Here is a 21,241-nt window from a genome sequence, read left to right on the forward strand (position 1 = left end):
ACTATGAAGCAAAGAGCAACAACTAACAAAAAATATGTATCTGGTAATGAAAATAATGAAAATATGACAACAGTTAAAAGGTAACAAAACCAATAGAAATTATAAAGGTTAACTGGTTGGATTTTTCTTTTTTACTGTCAGGAGGTTGAAATGTTTTAGAATGGTTTATTTTCCATTATCACTAAATAAACTACCGTCTTCTCAACAAATTTCTCCAATAGGCACAGCTTCAATTACAAGATACAACACTGCTAACAAGATGCTAAATTCAAAGTGGAAAAAGGTTTTAATTGCTGTTCATTGCCATTAGGAAGGAGCTGGGTTTCTACATCCCCTCCCCAACTGATACTTACTAAGAGAAATCCTAATTGCTGTAAAACTCCATGAAAGTAAAAAGTTGCTGTTGAAAATGAAACAGTTAGCTGGTTACATTGCTTACTTTTTACTTGCTTTGTTACTTGCTGTCACAATTCATTTATACAGCACAGCAGCCTCACTCAGCATTCCAGCAAGTGTCTCATACCTTTTACCTTCCTTCTCCTTCCAACAAATTTCAAGTGGGCTGTATTACCTAACCCCCTTCTCTTCCCTTGGTTTTTTCTATAGTTTAGGATGAAAGCAAAGTAATGTTTATGTTAAGAATCTTCCTCGTTGAGAAAATTGATTTTAATGGCCTACAAACTCTTCAGATACTAAAACAAGCATGAAACAAAGTTGTTTCAAATAAAAAAAAAACCAAAAAACAAAAACAAAAAAAACAATTAAAAAAGAAAACACAAAAGAGGATGTGTTGTCCTGAGCTAACCTGAGCAACAGCATAGAGCAGAAACACTCCAGAGCCCATCATAGCTCATCTGTAACAAAACAGCTGAAAGTCTCCTAGCTATTCAAAAACATTAAAAAGAGAAACTGAATGATAAACTGAACATTTCACACGTGCAAAAAGACCCTGTAAGCAAGAAAAAAATTTGTGGTCTAAGGTGCCATGATTCCTCCTACAAAGGTCCAAAGAAAAGGTAATGCTTGAAACCTTCACCACCACCCCCATAGAGGAGGCTTTGAATCTTAGGAAGGCTTCTGGGCAATTCTGCTCAGCCCAGTACGTTACACTGCTTTAAATGCTGAACAGCTCATATCAAAACACAAAACTGAATCCCCCTCAAAAAGAGAAGTTTTTTCCTCATGTAGTTCAAATAAACAAATATTTTAGAAGCATGTTACTGCTCACTCAAGATGTTTTATCTCACTAGTTTTACAAACTGGAATTTCAAATTAAGGCACTATTTTAGAGCAAGTGCAGTCATTGGCAAGTTTGCAGAAGTAAACAATGTATTCCCTGGTTTTATTTTCTGAATGTCTTTACCACTTTTAAAGGGGCAGACCTACAGTGCAAGTAAACATTACAAATTCTTTTGACTAAGTAAGCTGCTATCAGAGGGAGAGATGAAGAGATGGACATCTAACCTATCAGAAGGAAACCCCATTCCATTAAAAGTAGATGCAAGTATTAAAAGTTATTTAAAAACCTGAAAAAGGTTGTTTAATTGCAAATAAGGAATACAGCAAAATGGGAATATCACTATATGAGAAGCAGTAGATGGAACTGATTTGCTGAACTATTAATAAACAGCTACACACAAGAACTATCCCCTCCTCCCAAAGGAATTTGCTATATCCTGAAGAGCAACTATGCTAAGAATTCAGCAAGGAACCAGAGACAAAGAAGAATCTTAGAACAATAGGAAACAGAAGCACTGGAATCCTAACAGGCCACTTAAAATGTATCTTGAAGGTAGGAATAAGTCTTTTATTTTCGTTCCTACTTACTGCAAGTTTCCTCATGAAAAAGCAAAAATTACCCATCTGAAGCCCTGGTAAGTAAACCTCATGAGTTTATTACAGCGCACTGCGACAGCTGTTACACAGAACAGATTTTTACTGACAAAAATAAAAAAAGATGCTGTTCCTAACTACACTAAAACTAAACTAAAAATAAATGGCAGCTATGCTGCTCATGTCACCGACAAAAAAAATTCACAAGACATTAGAGGGAAAAGTGCATTTTGTTTACATCTTTTAAAAACCAGGGTTAAATTTATTATGCATGAGGGGATGGATTGAATCCTTTCTGAAAGAACAATGTCCTACTATGTACAGCATGATTCATTTACAAACGCTTGGCTTCAGCAGCTTTACCACATATGTTACAAAAGCTTAAAGTCATACAACTCTTAATTATTTAAGTGGACAACTACACTTCATCAATTTTGTTGATATTTCAGGTAGAACAAATTCTTCCTATGTTTCTCAATAGCAAGAAATTCATTAGTAGAATAAAGCAACCAGCAAAAACCTGGAGTTTAACAAATCACAGAACACTACAATGAATGCAAAGGCATACGGAGCAGAATTTGGATTCAGATTTTTGTATAAACAAATCTGAGGAAACTCCTGCATTATACTACACAAGAACAGTATTTAAAAATGACCAGTCTCTAAAATCCTGAAGACTAAAAATTATTTTTCTTCTTCAACCATTGACTAAATTATAGCAAAAGGTTTATACATACACATTTGGATGTATACCACTGTGTACAGACTGCACAGTTGATCTGGTGACTACTGAAACTCTTGCTGTACCAAAAGATTAAAGATCTGAATTCCGTTCCCACCACCCCCAATAACTGGAATCTGAAATTCAGTAATGTCCCCACCCTACCTTAAGCACACTTCTCCCAAACAAATACACAATTATTGCTGTTTTATATTGTCATTAAAAGAGTAGGAGATACACAAATGCAATAGTCTAGAGTTATACTCAATTAATATAGGTCTATTTAATTCCTAACTACAGTTTACCATATTGACTGTAACAAGCAACCCACATTTATAACCATTTTATTATAAGAATCATACACTTAACGTAAGATATATGATTGGATACAGTTGCATTTTATGATCTGTGTCAGTACAAGCCTTATTTAGCACATGTTTGTACATTACTTCTTTTTGAAACAAAATGTGATAATGAGCAATATGAAGTAATTTCTACTGAATAACATTTTTTGTTGAATTGGGTATTTTATTTTTCTAATTCAACCAAACTGATAAACCACATTATAGCGAACAAGGTGATAAATACGTATTTAGATCCCAGAAGAGTTTGTTATAGTTCAGGTTAGCTTCACATCATCACTAACGACCCACATATTTCTTTTGTCCTGAATAATCCAAGATTACAGATTAAATGCAGTATGTTTGTATATTTACGATTAACTCAATGCTGCTGAATCTTTCTCCTCACAGTGCACAAAATCTGAATGCAATTCTACAGTGCAGCAGGCAAATGGAACAGAAATAAACAGGAATGAGAAATTATGCCATTCACAATGTAACATACATAGGTTCTCTTTATCACTTGATGTAAGATTTGAGAGGTGCTATCTTAGTAAAATTACCTGTCTTTGCTTTTTGTGGATACAGGTTCCTTAATATTAGTGCCCCTCATACACACATACTTGCATGTGGGGATGAAAGCAGGGAGGTCACACCATTGCCTGCAGGCACTAAGTACATACCAGCTGGGTGTGTATTTATAGCCTTTAGATGCAGTGGGCAGAGGAAGGTCGGAGAAGGACATGAGCAGCTCTCAGAATTGTGTGACCCCACAAGGTGGAAAAGCTCTGCCAGCCTCTCTCAGTGCACCATTATTCACTCAGGAAAGCCTTTCAAATACCAGAATAATAAAGGGCTGGTCAGTTCTATGCCTTCTTCACACATCTTCCCTTCAAATCTATGGTACATCCCTATCCCTGCCAGATCCTCCTTCTCCCCAAACAAAATTTTTGGTACTAAAGAGTCTCCACCCTGAACTCCACTCATGTTTTCTTCCCTCCACACACAAAATTCCATTCCTTTCTCTCAATGATAATCCTGCCTCTCCAACAAAAATCTTTTCTCTGCATGTCCTGCTGCATACAGTCTATCTTCCCAAGAATTAAATCAACTGCAGCTTCATCAGATGTGTCCAGATTTGAGTGGAAATTAAAAAAAAACAAAAACAAAAAAACCCCAAAAACCTACATATAAGAGATACTCAGATTCGGAAGAATATAGCAGTAAAATAGAAGTGTTTCATTGTGGACTTTTTGAGATCGTGAATAGGTTTTTCAAAATCAAGAACATATAATCAAAAAGCAGACCTGTGGTTTGCACAGGTGCACCTGAGACAACTCCACATTAGTTTGGTTAGCTACTAAGGACAAACAACAGCACAAGTTTCAGGCAGACTACCTGCTCAACACATCAGTGTTTTGGGAAGCAAGCCTCAGTTATCATCCCTTCTCTCAGCACTGAGACTGGTTAGCTGAAAGCTACTTAAATAAAACACAGATTTATCTCAAGTTATACTGATAATTTACCTCACATCTTGAGTTCAAGGAAGGATAATCAGCAGTTACTTCCAATGCACTGATCATATCTGTTCTAAGTTTGATGGAGATTAATACTACATGCAAGATGGAAGCCCATCAACTCTGATTAGTCAATCAACTAATTAAAAATCAGTTTCAAATTCTTTTCAGCTACCATGGGAAACCGAAAGAATAAATCAAAGAAAACATGAAACAAGTAAGAAATCAAGAAAGTGTAATAAATCATCACTCAAAACACTTTTTGGATGCAAAGTTTGTGACTTTTCAATACCCATAGTTGGCAAAAACCAAGCAAGACTCCCCATCCATCAGCTAAGATTTTTCCAAAACCAAATTAAATCCCTGCACAAAATGGAAGTAGGAATTTCATTGCAGATCCACAGTCTAAAAGCAGATGACTACTGCTTCACTTGAACCAGAAGGCTAAAAAATCTTCTAAATCTTGTAACATTTTTGGTAAATCACTTTTTATGCTTCACTGTGCAAATAATTGTTTACTTGCAGGTAAAGTAAAACCACAATTCAATCAGTCTCTATTTTTAAGCCTCCTACAGACAGAGTCCTTAACATTCAATTTCTTCTTCCCATTTAGTATACAAAAATAATATGCAATACACTGGTTGCTCAAAACACAAGATAGTTCTGTGAGGCAAAGGAGAAAGCACCTACAATCTGACAATTGCAGTTTAGCAAGCAGTCTATTTAGCAGTATAAATGTAACATAAATATATAAACACCAGTATAAATACATTAACTACATATTTACTCTTTATGGAATCATAGCACATTAACACATACTTGTACATGAATATATAACACAGACACAATTTATTAAATATTTGACCAGTCTTTATGCATTGTAAAAGAAGAAGGCAGTAAAACTAGAACAAGAAGCTGCCACACACCTGTGAAGAAAATCAAATGCATTTTCTATTTCTAACTCACTGAAGTATGCTTTTTACATATCATAAATTACTAGGTTTTTACTTGCGGTAAAGGCTGACAGTTTCTCAATGTATCTAAAAATAAACATATCGTTATCCTTGCCATTATTAATGGCATTTAGTATGCCATTACTGCAACCTAGCCAGTTATATCTTACCTGCTCATCTAAAAACTAAGGTCAGACAGTGCTGGTGTAAGTCCCCCCTGGTCCTTTGTGAACATGGTCAACTCACACCACTGCTGCCCTGTGTCATGGGGAGTGAAGGGTCAAGTAAAAGGGTTCTTTGCGAATTCAGGTGCTCTGTCAGACAAGCCCCTTCACCAGCCTTGTTCCAACTAAAGTTATCTTTGCAGACCAACAGCAACACTGGCATGAGTCAACCCTCAACCATTTTAAATGACCAGGATAAGCAGTGACACCAGGAGCAGTTAGTCAGCCAGCTCAGCAACCAGTTTCACCAAAATGGGCATTCCCACAGACCTACTGGGGTTAGGAATAAACACCGATTGTGCAGATACCATGGTCCTGAACAATCTTATAAAAATGATGATGTGTAGTCTCATGGTAAGATCAGGAAGTGAAACAGCTGCTATGTAGAAACTAAACTAGAAAGACCAAATATATGTCATCTTTTGTGGTTTACTGAAACATCTCATTTGTGGGTGTTGGCTATTTTGGTTTTATTTTTCCAAATGTTAAAAAAAACCCAAAAAAACAACAACCACTTTCAGCAGCAATTTTCTTTCAATTAGCACAAGTTTGCAAATGCAACAAGGGATTAGCAGCAGCAGCTGCTTGCTGCCCATCAACTATGCTGTCATTCAGATGAACTATCAGATTTTACTTTATGTTACTGATTCAATGATATCTGAACCCAACCTATGCTCAAATTGGAGACAAACAAGAATCAGCTTCTGGATGTAAGCACCAAGGACAATGCTGAGGGACAGAGGAAGAGTTGTGATCAGGCTTGTCATTTATTATACGCTCTCAAACACTGCTGTGGGATGGTGATGGAGACAAATCTTGAAAACAGTAAGTACACTCCACTCAAAAATAATCTTTTGGGTTTTATTTACCATCCATTTGTATGAGAATGGTACAGCATGAAGAGAAGCAAGGCATCTCTACCAGTTCCTGTTTAGGACCAGCTGTTGGGATATAGTTCCACTACAGCTGAAAATCAGTAATATAAAAATCCGATATAAAATATAAAAAATACAGATAAAAATCAGGACAGTAAAGCTTTAGAACTTTATTGTCCTGATGATATCTTCTTTCTACTGCAAACCTGTACAATCATCAGTGCTGCTGAACCAGCTAGGATGCAATTCCACAAGATGGTCTGAGTTTAACTAACATTTTACCATTGCTAAAAACAGGACATCCCTCCTCTTTTCTCTCCCACCTTCTACCTGTTCCATTCACATGTCCACTCCTGAACTGGTTCTGATGCACACTGATTTCTAACCAAGTCTCCCTAAATTGTTCAAAGCAACACAAGACTACCCAGAATATTTTGTGCTAAGTAAGTTATTTTTGTGATAAGTAAGTTATGCTGGCTTAATGATTACACAAATACCAGTCTGGTATTAGAAGAATAATCAACCATATGACTGAACCTTTCAGTCATAGAGAGGAGACCAGAGAAGAACAAGAGCTGAGCATTTGAGTATCAGCGGGCTTCCATCTCCACCCAGCTGTCATGGAGAACTACAGCACATTCTTTGTAGAACATCTCCCTGAGTGAGCTGGCTGCATGGCCAGAGTGTTAAGAGAGCACTCCAAAGCAAAGGCAGGCATGCACAGTCCCAACACACTGCCACATTCACACAGTGAAACCTTGTTCTAAACCAGCTACCGAAAGGAGCAATGCTATCATCCCTCATTCACATCTACCCAGAGATGCTTTGACCCCATTCCCACTTTGGACTAACAAGATAGGAAACAACTCAGAGTAAAGCTTTTATTTTTATCTCCTTGTTAACTTTAGTTGTTTTCAGTTCCCTATCTGGCTTATCATGCAGCCTCAAACTCACATAGCAAACTCACATAGCAAACTCACAAGCAAAAAGCAAGGCAGGAATGGAAAACCAGGCAGAAACACTTATCTTTGGCAGGTTCAGTTTAAACTGCTTGCCAAAAAATCACACACTTGCTTAGTTCATGTTAAAGTTAAGGGCTCATTCACACTGTGACATTAGAAAGTAAGGACAGCTGCAACTTCAGATGTAACACAGGCTCACTTTATTGCCCTCCTAATTAATCCTGATTTCTAATGGGTATACTCTGCCTCAGACGTAGTTATGAGACAAAGTACAGCCACTCTATCTCCACATTGTCAACATCTCTCTAACTTCTGTGCTTTACTGAATCCAAGGGCCAAATTACTACTGCCTCAACCAAGACTTTTGTTATTAAGCTAAACTTCTGTTGGCAAGTGGCCTTCACAAAGGCCATATAATGATGAGCTTTATTAGGTTCAACAGGTCCAGCAAATAAAGCAGGAAGTGGACAAATCCACACATTACTCACTGCCACCGCTAGACAGGATCTCCAGGTCTTTTTGGATGATGAACCTAATACAAGTCCATATCTCATCAATGTGGTATTCACACCCCATAGCTGGATTATCCCACAAGGCACTGTCCTAAGTCAGTTACAATTTGATTTGCCCATATTCACTACATACAACAAGGCACTGTTCTAAGTCAGTTACAATTTGTTTTGCCTATATTCACTACATACAATCTTCAAAAAACCAAAAAATTCTTCAGTATGATAATGTGGATGAGATTGCATGGGCATGATGGAATCTACAACACAGGAAATATTCAACAATACACTTTACTGTGCCCTGGATAACCCAATCTACAACCCTCTTGCAATAGAAGCCAGAACCTCGTGATGTCTAGAAGACACGTTTGACCTGAACCTCTCCATGACTTGGTATTTCCACATACAGCTTCTTCTTTCACATCATACTTTCAAGGTTCACATATCCTATCATGCCTTCAATCATTCTCTATTTTAAAATGGATAAACTGGCAACAGTAGAATTAGATATATTCACTTCTTCAACAACCATCTTCTTTGTGATTACAGCTCCTCACACCTACCCAAATGTAAAAATCTGTTTCATTTTGGAAGGCCTATTCATTAACAATACAAAATATTCCAAACAAAAGCATTTATTTTCTCTTATGCTTTCACTCCAAAGTTTGCATATTGAATGAAAATTTCTGCAGAAAAGTTTTAAAGAATTAAATGTTTATAGAGTCCAGCCCATTGACTGACACATTCCTGGAAAGAAGTAAGATTCTTGCTACAGCCTTGTATACTTTGAATTCTTTGAACAAAGTTCTTAAAATTCAGAGCAGAACCTTCCAATACTTTGTGAACAGCACTCTTATACAAATAAAGCACACCAATAAAGTGTAAATTTAATATTACAATGGACTAAACAAAGCATTTACTAAAGAGAAGTCAAATGACTCACACTAAGGACAATGCACAGATTTAAAAAAAATGGAAAATAATGATTAGCTTGCATCACTGTTGCTCAATTCCTTCCATAAGAAGCTTTTTTAACCTGAAATAAATCTGAGCAAATTCATAAATGTATTCCTGTTAAATCTTTAGTTTGATGAAGAAAACAAGTGCTGTCTTACCTTGCTTCTTCTCCTGAAATAAAACCCTTGGTGATTCATATTTATCATCGCCTTGGAGACTGCTTGCTTAATTAATGTTTTCAAGAAATCAAGCAAGGTACATATTCCCTATATTCCCAAATGAGGGAGGATAACTTGCAGTTTCTAAGCAATGAAATCTGTATGGAGCAGAGGTGCTCAGTCATATATCTGGAGTATATCCATAATTTTACAAAATGTATAGATTTAAGTGTTGTAAATATACAAAACAAAAGCTGCTGCTCAGTTTATCCTGACACCTGTTTCTGTGGTTATACTTTTTAAGCAGCCATGATATAGCCATTTCTAGGTCAAATAGGTAAAGCTAATTGGCAAGAACTCTGCATTACTACAACTCAGAAATATGAATAGAAATTATGTAACTTACCAAGTTATGTGACTGGGGAAAAGCATATTTTGTGAGGACTTCAAATATATCTCTCCTACTGTGCCCTTCTTGTTTTAATGCAAACCGTAAATTCCTCATATCCTAAAACAAAGCCATTATCTGTTAGGTGAACCAAAGCTGTAAGATTCTTCTCTCTGTACAAGTGCTATATTATACACCAAACATGATTTAGAATCTGCTTGTAATACATCTCAAACCCTTATGAATGTTCAGTTTTACTTCTTATCCCATAAAATAGAACAGAGTATAAGAACTGAATCAAGAAAGCAGTACCACACTCTGTGTGCTGCAAATGGCACTTTGACATGAAGCCACAAGAAATGGCTCTATTTGATTCACTAAAAAGTCTCACGAGCTATTGAAAGTTTGCAGGATGGGAATTACTCTGTTTTTAAAAGAAAGATTTGCCAGTAATCTGGGTAGAATACATAGTTCCTATGTTCTCATCACTGGTGTTAAAAATAAGCAATCTGCACATTAACTGCTAAGAATCAAATGTGCACACAATCAATTAATCTAGTAAAGGACCCTGAATTATCCACTGAGAACTTCCCTATGACCATAATTTTCCATGATGACAATTTTTTGTAAGACTACAGATATTTTTTACATAAACTTTTCACTGGCTCTATAGTTTACAAAGACCCTGTTTGAGGTGCTCTTCAAAGACATCAGAATTATTATAAATATTTCTTTTAGAACAAATAAAATAAACTGGTGCAGGAATAACGCCCTAAAATACAACTGATGTGCAAAACCTTGTCAATTAAAAAGCAATATCAATCCCTCTGCTTGAGTGCAGGGAGGACAGGTAAACAGCCCCTTATACAAAAGGTATTTCCCTGTCCAGTTTCAAAAAGCTGTTTTTAAATTCATCCATAAGCATGTACTATTCCTGTCCTATAAATAGGTAAACAGTGAGAAAAAAACCCTCTAGATTTCATTTCCTTCCGAATTACTGGAAAGTCTTACTTTACAGGTTATATCTAATCCATAAGAGTTTTCTCCTCTGCTTGAAGCTCCTCCCATTTTTTCAATCCTTGAAATTACACCCAATGGAACATTCAAAATCACAACTGGATCCTGCAAGAAAAGTTTGTGTAAGGAAAAGATTAATGGGAAAAGAAGACTCAAGCAAAATGTTCTTATGCATTCCCGAATAGAAAGCAGACATGAAATGCATACAGGAAAGAAACATTTCTGCCTTTGAGTCTCCTCTCCCAGCATGTTATGAAGTCTGTACAGTCACTCTACAGCCTTGAGCATCCTCCAGTTTAACATGCTAGAAAAATATTTCGTACCTTGTTCAGTACACAGGGAAAACAGTGGCAATACCCTAAGAGATGCCTTCTGCGACATAGTGATTGTCCCAGCTTGCTAATACTGCTTTATTGATATACAGCAAAAAGCAGAACTAAGTGAAAAAAAGACATTACTAGTACAGTTAGCTACAGCCAGAAAGACCTCAGTTCAACAGTCCCAAATCCTTATTTTTTTAAAAAAACATACTATGAAAGCAACCACAAGCACATTTTACTCTCTTCCATGTTACTGCTTATCAAACACATTTACCACTCCCATCACTCACGTAAGGTTCTACTGCTCAAAGCATTTTTCTCTTCTAACAGCCAGTACAATCAAAGTCTCGGTTTACTGACAGCCATTTTAAGAACTATTGCACATCATTAGTTGCTGCCCTTGATTTATCACAGATTAAGTGTAAAGGGAACAGCTATCAAAAAAGCTCTGAGAGACAAAAGATAAAGGTATCAGTTCAGTGTAAGTGACTAAACTGACATTTTACCAGGCAAAAACCACACTTTTATAATACACTTAACTTTAAAAAACTTATATTTTTATACAGATTTCTCAGTGGCACAAAAGCAATTACTATTTAGTCATTTCAGAATTAAGACAGGGTAATTACAAACATTACATACCATTTCAAGCAAAAAGCCTCCCATGCAATTCCACAAGCATATGTATGCCAAAACTAAAACAAATGAACTGGCCACAAGATAAATCAAAGGCAGTGGGGGTGAACAGAAGGGAGTTTAAAGCCAACTCATCCCATTAAGTAATTGTGACATATTACTCACATTTTCCATACTTCTTAGGTACAACCTGTAGTTCGTGATGTACAGTCTTCCTTTAATGGGGCCATTAAATGGACACATATAAATAACATCCTTGTCTGTAAGAAATGTAGTATTTCTTAACAGATTGTGAAAAGACAAAATGAAAGCTAAGGACAGTATCATTTAAGTAGCAGTAAAATAAACCGAGAACTGTATTCAGAGGTGAATGAATCTAGAAAGTAATACATCTGAGTTTTATCTTCTTGAATTATTAGGAAAATGTGAAAGACTCATATGCTAAACTTGTCCAAATTAAATGCAAAGATTTCAGTAGCCTTCCCTAGTTATAGTTGTGTTTTCTTTCTCAGCACTACACAGGAGAGGGCAGGACATAGAACAGGGAGTACTGTTATTACTGTATCATAGTCTATTCACCATCCCAGAACAAATACATTGTTCACACTATTACACCATTCTGTAAATAATTTTCTACTGAAGTAGTAGTTCCAGTTGTAGTGTTTAGGGAACTCACCATGCTGCAGAGAAACATTACATTTCAATTTGAGACAGACTAGGTCCATCAGCAGTTTTTCAGCAAGGACAGTAACAGAACAGATATTAAGACATACCACTCAAAAATATTTAAGTGAAGCAATGCAAGCAGTATCACAACTGTTCAGGCTAGAAAAGATATCTCAGACCATTGAGTCCAACCATGATATTAAAGACTTCCATTTGTTTCTTCCTGTCCCCTCATTTCTTTAGCCCAATCTATTTATCTGCCTTCCACAAAAAATGCCCTATTCCAGGGCAGTGCCCCAAAACACAGACAATTTCCATAAGTATCGCATCATACATCCATCTTAGTCCCACACCCTCTCCCTCACACCTTCATTAAAAATAAAACTACTTCCTCTGAATCACCACTTTACTTTCAACTGAGCCAATCTTGTTTACAAATCCACCCAACAAAACTGGGCATAGGGGAGGAGAAGCTGCAGAAGCAAAACATAGACCCCAACTAAAACTTCCATTTCAGGAAGAGCCTCCATCAACATAACTACATGATACATTAATCTCCCTCATGCTACAGCATTTCTTTATGTAAAGGGCAACAAGAGCAAAGAAGCCCTGTTCATCCCCTCTTGTGTCAAGGAAGCATAGGATGGTAGTTTGGGAATTCACCTTTAGGCTTAGATTCCACATCACTCTACAAGGTATCAATGCATAGTGGGTGGAACATAGAATTCCCTTGATTTCACAAAGCTTGGAGGATCTCTCATCACCCAACATGTGCTACTTAATCTGTAGATACAATTAGGACACAACTTGCAATTTCTTTCCATGGCAGACCTGCCACATGTAGAAACAAAGATTTTAAACACTTAAAAGTTATTTGTGAAAATTGATAAACATAACATTTCACAATTTCTTTGAAAAATTCATGACATTTCAGCATGACTTACCTTTGCCCCCAGCCCAAACCAGTCCAAATTACAAAACCATTCAGTAAGATACAAGTGTCTGCCAGACTGCTGAACATCACTGCATCAGGCAGCTATCAAGCCTCATACCTGTAACCCTGGTCTCTCCTGGCAGATGAGGTATTTCTTCATTTTGTTCCCAGTTAGCTCCATCTTTTAGAGTCTAAAGAAGAGAAGTACAAACAGAATATCATAGTTTATTTACAATTTCAAATTCCAGATTAAAAACAAAAACAATCAAACTTAAAGGTAATTCCTTCATGGGAGAGAACAGGTCTTGCCAAAGTAGGAATTCACACACTGAATTCCAAAACAGGAACACACACCACTATCTTAAAATGCAACTATGAAACATTTAAAGGTTGAACAGATCTGAAATATAAGCAGGTTTTAATCTTTCTCTTAAAAGAATGGTCAGTTATTTGTATTAAATTGGAATTAAACCTCTATACTGTAAATTCTCTGGAAGTTTTGTGCACTTAATTTTCCAGGTACATCGGGCTTGGAAGAACAACTCAACTGAAATTACCTAAGTAATGTATTCCCAACTGTCACACACAATCTACTCTTTTGTGACCACATTAAGTAGCTTCTCTGCTCTTGCACCCTGGTTACATTTTCTTCAGCTGCACAGCATTAGAAAGCAGAAGGGGAAGACATTTAGATTGTTTTAATGTATTTTTCACTCTAGATAAACAGCTTAAAACTAAGTCAGACAAACATGACAAGGTATAGCTTAGCAATTGCAATACAGAATCTAAAGCAACAAAGTGCCAAAAATTTTCAAGAATGCCACAGAATATTTCAAGGTAGAAAGCAAGGATAAGATTAAGTACATTGGAACTTACTTTAGGGAGCCTCTCACTGGCTATGATAGAGAATATTTTGCCCACCTACTCCAAAAGATATTTAAATCATCTCAGTTAACTGCATTAGAATTTTAGCAATAAAAATAAGTATATACATACAAGAAGCCATTTAAACACTTATTTTTCTAACCAAATATGCAAGACAATGCTCTCTGGGAAATCTGATGTACAAAAATAAAAACATGGAAAAAGTTACACTTACCCGTTTACTTGAGGAATTCTCCAAGGAGTTTGAATTATATTTAGGTGTTGATGATGAGGCCATGCCAGGTATCTGACAAGTAAACACAAATTGGAAACTTAAACTTCCCCCTGAGCTACAGACTATTTCCAGGAGAGATTTTAGACATTTGAGGTCCACAGGTAGACATCAAGAACTTAAAAGAATGTTTTGCAAGCTACTAGTAATTCAAAAAAATTACACAATCCCTCGTAATTGAAGATTACTATTCAAAAACATCCAAACCTAACAAGAAATTCATTACTAGCTTTGCTATTGGGTCTTAAAATAAGGAATATTCTGACTCAAGCTCTATAATGGAATTCAGATGTTGGAATACTAGTATTAGTTCAGTAAACAGACATTAGTGTTTAAGTCACTGTATGTGGAGGAGGCCCAGTCCTCTGACAGGCATCTGCGGCATCCTCCCTGGAGATCAATCCCCTAAGACAAGATGAAACTACTTAGTCACTGTGACTAAGCTGGGGATCCCTTCCTGCTTCAGGACCCCATGTTATCTCCCTGCTAACTACTGGTCACCTTATCCCCTCTCAGACCATTGGTCCCCTTCCCAATCCTCCCCCTCCCTATAAAAGCCCCAGCTTTTACCCAATTCAGGGTTAGACCATCACTGGGCCCCTTCGCTGAAGCCTGCATTAAAGGACTCTCCGTAGAACATCATATGGTCTACCGTCTCTTGTCTGTGTTGGCAGGGGAACCCTGGAACGGAGCTGGCTGGGCTGAACAGAGCTGATCACAGGGCAGAAATTACTGCTAAAAGAGCTGATCACTTAAAGCCCTTGCCCGTGCTCCCAAGGTTACCCCTGGCTGGAGGCTGCCTGCAGAACCCCTGACAGCGGCTCTGTCCCCTGGGACAGCCTGGCTATCTGGGCGCCTTGCTGGCAGAAGCTGGGGGTCAGACCCGCCCCCAGGATCCCTGCCTTGCAACAACTGTTTACACATATTATGAAATGCTACCTATTTGGAGTATAATTGCACAGCTCTTGGAAGTCACAAGCATGTCAACACACGCAAGTGGTTCAAGTTTAAAAAACAAAACAAGAAAAAGCAGGAGTTCCACAGTACTTCTCTGTTTAAAAACAATCCCCCATTTCCTAACTGAAGCTTCAGTTAGTACACCAAAAGAAAGAGTGGCCCTCTGGTCTGTTCAACCTTCATGTATTTAAAGGAAAAATATTTTCTTTTTTTTTTTAATGGTATTAATTAAAGACAGAATCTTGTGTGACAGAGGATTCATCATCTTAATTTCCCAATATTGCACAAAGGAATTCTAGAATTAACACTGGGAAAGCACTTCCCTTTTACTACTCACACTCCTGCCATCAACTGATCTGACAACACACAGCAGTCTTGAAGAGATTGTTTGTTTGTTTGCTTGAGGGGGGGGAAGAGGGAGACAACTACAGACTACACAATCTTTGTTTCTATTGCAGAAATTTGTAGTCTTTAAACAGAACTGTCTCTCCTCTCTCAACACTGGAAAGTTTGGCCAGATCTCTGCACCATGAAAAGCAGCCCATGCTCCTGTGTAACAGTGGGGTAATAATGACACTGCAACAGTTCTGTGACAGTGACACATTAAACTACAAGAGGAAAAATGCTTTGACATCACTTTAACAGTACACAAATGTGCAGGAATAAAGAGGAAAACCACATCCTGAGGTTCTACACGTTTGTTACCCAAGTCCTTCAAATCTCATTAGCAACACAGGAAACTTGACATTGTGTTTTAAAACTGCAATATTCAGTGATTCAGCTTAGCAGTAAAAATCACATCCTCCACAAAAAAAAATAAAATTAAAAAGGAACATACATTCAGTTGAAAAAAAAGAAAAAAAGCTTTTGAATGCCACAGAGCCTGTGTGACCCTGAACACAGAGGTTACTAACTCCCTTCTGGGTCTCCAGCTATCTTAACTTTCTCCAAACATTAAAACAAGGGCCCAGAACTACTTTTAGTGCAATGCTTTTTAGCAATCAAAATTAAATCATTATCCTTGCAAAACTACCTTCCACAGAAATATGGTTGCAATACTGAGTCTAATATTTTGACCACAGATTATTAAGAGAAGATATTTTCACAGCTTTTCCTTCCTTGCAATATCTTACATACTATAAACTTAAGGTAGCTTCAACTTTTGCTATATTGCTATGCCAACTTGTTAATATCCAATACTTGTTCAGAAGAGATTCTTCAATTTACAGAAGTTCAAGATTTTGTAAAGGTAAAAGGCATATTTACTCAGAAAGTTATTTTTTTAAAAAAATGCATATGAAGTGTCCTTTTTTTCATATTTTAGGTGAGAAATGACAGGTGAGACAAGGGCACACCAGCTCCAGTTTTTCTATGTCAGCAGAGACTAAGTAATTGGAACTTTTAACAGGAGTTCATGTAAATTTAAATTAAGGCTGCACCATCCACAAGAGACAAGAGAGCATACACAAGCCCTAGAAAAGCTACTTGTAAAGGATGTAACAGCCCTGAATAGATCTGTGCTGCAAAATGGAAATTCTGACTGCAGCAGGTACCAGCACACCCAAGCTGGCTGTTGATCTTGCACTGGGGCAGCTACTCCAGCAGCAAAGCCACAGGAAGAGCTCAGCAGAGGCCACAGGAGCCCAACCAGGACCCTGGACACTCACCTCAGAGCCAGCCCACTGTGAAAGCTGAGAAATAAAGGCTTGTTTGGACACTCCTTATGCCTTCCAATTGCAGTGTACTCCTGCTGCTCACAGAGGGAACAGCACCAAGTGTTTCAAAAGCCTTCTGTTTGCTCCTTTGCTTTCTGTAATATTTCTCCTTTTACTGCACATTCACTAAGTTTGGGCTGAACTGTAGCATTACACGAGGTAAGATTCTGAAATAATCCAGAACACTGACTATAATTCGCATTGAGATGTGGAAAAGTTAAAAGAAATAGGCAGAGGTCCTGTCAGGTTCTCAGAAAAAAATTCTATTTGAGGAACCGGACAATACAGCACAACAGAGCTTCCCTTTCCCGCATGCTGCCACCCCACCAGGCCATTTCAAGCAAATAAGACGTGTGTGGTCTTGAAGCAGATGTTTATGTTTCTGTGTATGCAAGTTTACTTTGTGTAAGATTCCCCCAACTCTCCCCAGATCCGTTTCTTTAAACATACTTTACAGTGAGAATAAATTAATTATCTGACTTCAATTTCTATAGAGAACTTCACTATAGAATCACAACCAACTACTCTGTTTCATTTCTAACACTTCACTGATGCCAACTAGACTTATTCAGAGCTAATCAAGTTGAATAAATGTGTAATGAAGATAAGGTGTTATCTCTCACAGTATTTTTTTAAATCCATCAAACATTTTCACAAATTTTAATGAGTTTCAAATAATCAGTATGCAAGTAGAAGAATAAGTCTAATGCTAAAAAAATATTGCTTTGAAATTCAGTCATGTCTAAAAATCCCAAATACTGATAAGCATATTTATAACTACCCATATTTTCATAAGTAAACTAAGTCCTAATAATTAATTATAGAGCACTTGTTAGAAAGCATTTAGAACAGTGTCCACATCACAAAAGAGGCATTGATAAAGGAACTGGGAGTTGTTCAGCCTGAAGAAGAGACAGCTTCAGTGGGTGGTTTGAGGTAGTTGCTGAGAAGGCAAAGCCAGGGTCTTCAAAGGGGTGAGTGACAAGATATAAAAGAAATCAAAACAAACTAGATTCCAGCTTGATTTCAGGGAAAAAAAGCCAAAAACCAACAAACCCCTTCTTTTGCAGTGTAAGGTAGTCAAGCTGTAAAAACAGGCCCCAAGGAAGTTGCAGTCTTCATCGTCAGAGGTTTCTAACACCCAGCTGGAAAGAGTTCTGAACAACTGGGTCTGATCCTGCTTTGAGCAAGGCATTCAACTGGAGGCCTCCTGAAGTCCCCACCAACTGGATTACGCTTCTGTGATCTTCAGATAACAGACAAGATTAAGTCTGCATTAAAAGTACCCATCAAAGAAAGACACACCCTTAAGGAAATGGATTTCTCTGTATCAAGAGAAAACAAGTTTTCAAAAATATTTAAAATGAACATGAAATATTTCCTTTTTTTAATATTATTTCTTAATCTATGTACAAAAGCAGCTTCTGGCAGCCACCCAACATAATACTGCCATGAGCAATTCAAAAAAACATACTCCACCACAGTCTTAAAATAGCTACAACTTTCTCATTATCATGGGGCAGCAGTAGTCCTTCCACACAGCGAGAAATCTTTCAAGTAGTTTTCCACTGCAAGCACATTTTATTCCCCAGTATCACTCATGTACTTCTAGATTTGCACAAAAATTGATAACCTTACAAAGCTCACACTTTGTACCTGTCAGCATCTGAACAGAAAGATAATTACTCTGCAAATTTAAATCAGACAACTTTGCTCCTGCAGATAGCAATAGTTGAACAGTCATTCCTGAATCTAGAATAGCAAGGAGGCAAAGCAATTTTACTGGATTTAACTTGAGCTGATAAACAAAGCTTTGTTAAAGTTACCAGAACTTAATATAGTAACACTATCAAGAAATGGAGGCTCCAGTGATCTTACAATAACAATTAAACTACTTGCAATCTGTGTTTTCATTAAACTTGATATTTATACTTGTGCTTCCTAGGATTCATGGGAATGGAGACACTCACAGCAATGTTTGAAAGGTATGCTGGTAGAGTTTTCCTTGCTATAGTAGCAACATACAGAGCCAGTATGAATATACGGCCTTGTGTTTCCCATATAAAATTAAAAGTATAAAATACAAAGTCCTAAAACCAAAGGCACATCTATCAGAACTACAAATGCACAGAAGAGATAATACATCATATGTAGGATTTCAGAAATAACATACAGAATAGTGCAGTACTCCAGGAATTTCTAAGACAGTATCAAAAATAAGCTAGGACAACCACAAAGGAAAAAAGGAAAAAAAAATATTTCACTCTAAGTATTAAGCAGAAAAGAACATAACTCCTTTACAAAATATATAAGGAAAAGCGGCAGTCCTGAAGTGTCAAGCCGACAGCTGCATCTCAGTTATCAGAGTCACCAAAATAAGCACCAGCATCTTTAACACTGGTGAATAGGTATTTAATCCAATGAAGTCAAGAGTAGTCATTCATCTTACTGAAGGTTAATAAAATTTTAGGAGAAGATATAAAGACATACAGGGGTACAAAACAAGACACAAGAAAGATCTAAGGCAATGAACGCAGTTTTCCAGACACCAGCTGTCTCTAACAAAACAGCACCAGTGAGACAACAGTGCCACAACCAACTAATCCAGTCCACAGAAATACACCTCTTTCAAGCTCATTTAACTCCTTATATTTTAGCACAAAGGAACTATACTCAGAAACAACAATAACGTAGCAGAAGTCTCCAAAGTTACAATGCTACAAAAAAAAAGAAGTAGCATAAAACAAAGAATTCCAGTTTAAAAAAAGTTAAAATACGCAAACTGAAACCTCACAGAAATCCCACACTGGATAAATATTTACTGAAAAATATTTCCAAAGGATATAAACCCAACAACAATTTCCTGCAATAGTGAAAGATACCAATGCAGGGGAGATTTAGAAGCAAAACTGCTTGGGCTGGAAGGGACCTCTATGGTCTATATCTGGTCTATGGACCAGATGACTACCTGGTCCAATCCCCCCTGCAACGAGCAGGGGCATCTTTAAGTAAGCTCAGGTTGCTCAGAGCCCTGACCTCAAATGTTTCTAGGGATGAGAGATCATATGGACAACCTGTGACAATGTTTCAACATCCTTGTGTAAAGCCTTTTCCTTTAACTAGTCTAAATTGGCCCTCTTTTACATTAAATCATCATCCTTTTCCTAACAAAATAGGTCCTGATAAAAAGTTTGTGCTCATCTTTCACTTAGACTCCCTTTAGGTACTGGAAAGTGCTATAAGGTCTTCTTGGAGCCTTCTCTTCTCCAGGCTGAACATCCCTGATTCTCAGCCTGTCTTCACAGGAGGGATACTGCAGTCCAGAATCATTAACCATAATGATGATGTTTGTGCTCTCTTATCTCAATTAGCAGATCACAGAATCACCTATTTCCGCTTTACCATCACTCTTATAGGGTCTAAAATCTTTCCAAGCATAACCTCTTAGTAATGGAGGTCACAGTCCTCATCTTTCCCCAAGTGGATCCTCATGATTCTGCTGATCTGGATTATGCCACTAGTGGGTCTTCTCCCTTAATGTCTAAATAACATTCCCTATTTGCATGTAGTTACTAAATCTACATTTTCCAGGGAAACCATATGAGCTTTCAAGTCTCTCTGCAAGCCTTATCAATTCAAGTTTTAACCAGAACACACAAAGCATGCCAGCAGTGCAAGCCTCAATGGACTACTGTCCATGTAGAATCTATCTGCCCTTCTGAGGTCAAGTCAGCTAAATCAAATTCATCAATAATCACAATATTCAAAAAATCTGTATCCTTCAAAAACAGTATCACAAAAACCCTCTCAATCCAAAGCTGTTTGCTCAGCACCGATTCTACACCAGGCTTCCCACCCCTAAGAAAGATGTACTCCAGAATTGTTGCCAATTCTCTGCTAGAATACACAGCAGAGACTAGTACGGCAGCTGCACAACTCAACACGGACTACTGAATTTGTCTTGAAGAGTAAGAAATGCTCCCTCCCTCAGAAAAAGCATTCTTTTGTTCCCTAATGTGCCTTGCATTTGACAGGTCAAGTCATTGTCCCCAAAGGATTCAACACAAACAAATACAAACAAAATTCACAACAGTCAAGTGACTGCTAATTCACCAAACCAATTACGAGTGTGCCAGTTGCCTGCCCACGATTTTTACAGGCTCCGTAAGAAGGAGCAGGAAATTTTCAAGATATCAGAAGAAAGACCTCACACTAACAAACACTGGTGTCCTGACAATGGAAATGTATAAATGGCAGCAAAAGAAACAACTTGGCAGAAAGTTTGTCAGAAAATTTCTCAGTGCCACCAGATCCTACACACTTCTATGCATAAGTTTCTTAAAAAGAAAATCCTCTTACACATTGAAGGCAGGTACTGAATAAAGAATAGCTGGAGGAAGTA

At 37.4% G+C, this 21,241-nt stretch overlaps 1 protein-coding gene across 16 annotated transcripts in view; it reads right to left on the minus strand.

Annotated features, from left to right (window-relative positions):
• MTM1 (myotubularin 1) overlaps positions 1-21,241 on the minus strand; it is a 43,171-nt gene that overhangs the window by 18,382 nt on the left and 3,548 nt on the right. For 5 of the 16 annotated variants that reach the window (XM_088062715.1, XM_088062717.1, XM_088062716.1 and 2 more), the window contains 5 exons: positions 14,111-14,182; positions 13,130-13,202; positions 11,577-11,671; positions 10,450-10,560; positions 9,457-9,558 (listed from right to left, as the gene is read on the minus strand). In XM_088062715.1, the coding sequence (XP_087918841.1) occupies positions 9,457-9,558; positions 10,450-10,560; positions 11,577-11,671; positions 13,130-13,202; positions 14,111-14,173 (444 nt within the window). In that variant the 5' untranslated portion in view covers positions 14,174-14,182. Of the gene's footprint in view, positions 1-9,456; positions 9,559-10,449; positions 10,561-11,576; positions 11,672-12,740; positions 12,909-13,129; positions 13,203-14,110; positions 14,183-14,737; positions 14,983-21,241 lie in introns of those variants that run through there. The other 11 variants (XR_001332117.2, XM_014260950.2, XM_014260946.2 and 8 more) reach the window with 7 other exon arrangements.

Source organism: Pseudopodoces humilis, chromosome 15, assembly GCF_049639895.1.
Source record: "Pseudopodoces humilis isolate 2021_Gansu_Grassland_sample_001 chromosome 15, ASM4963989v1, whole genome shotgun sequence".
Classification (NCBI taxonomy): Eukaryota; Metazoa; Chordata; class Aves; order Passeriformes; family Paridae; genus Pseudopodoces; species Pseudopodoces humilis.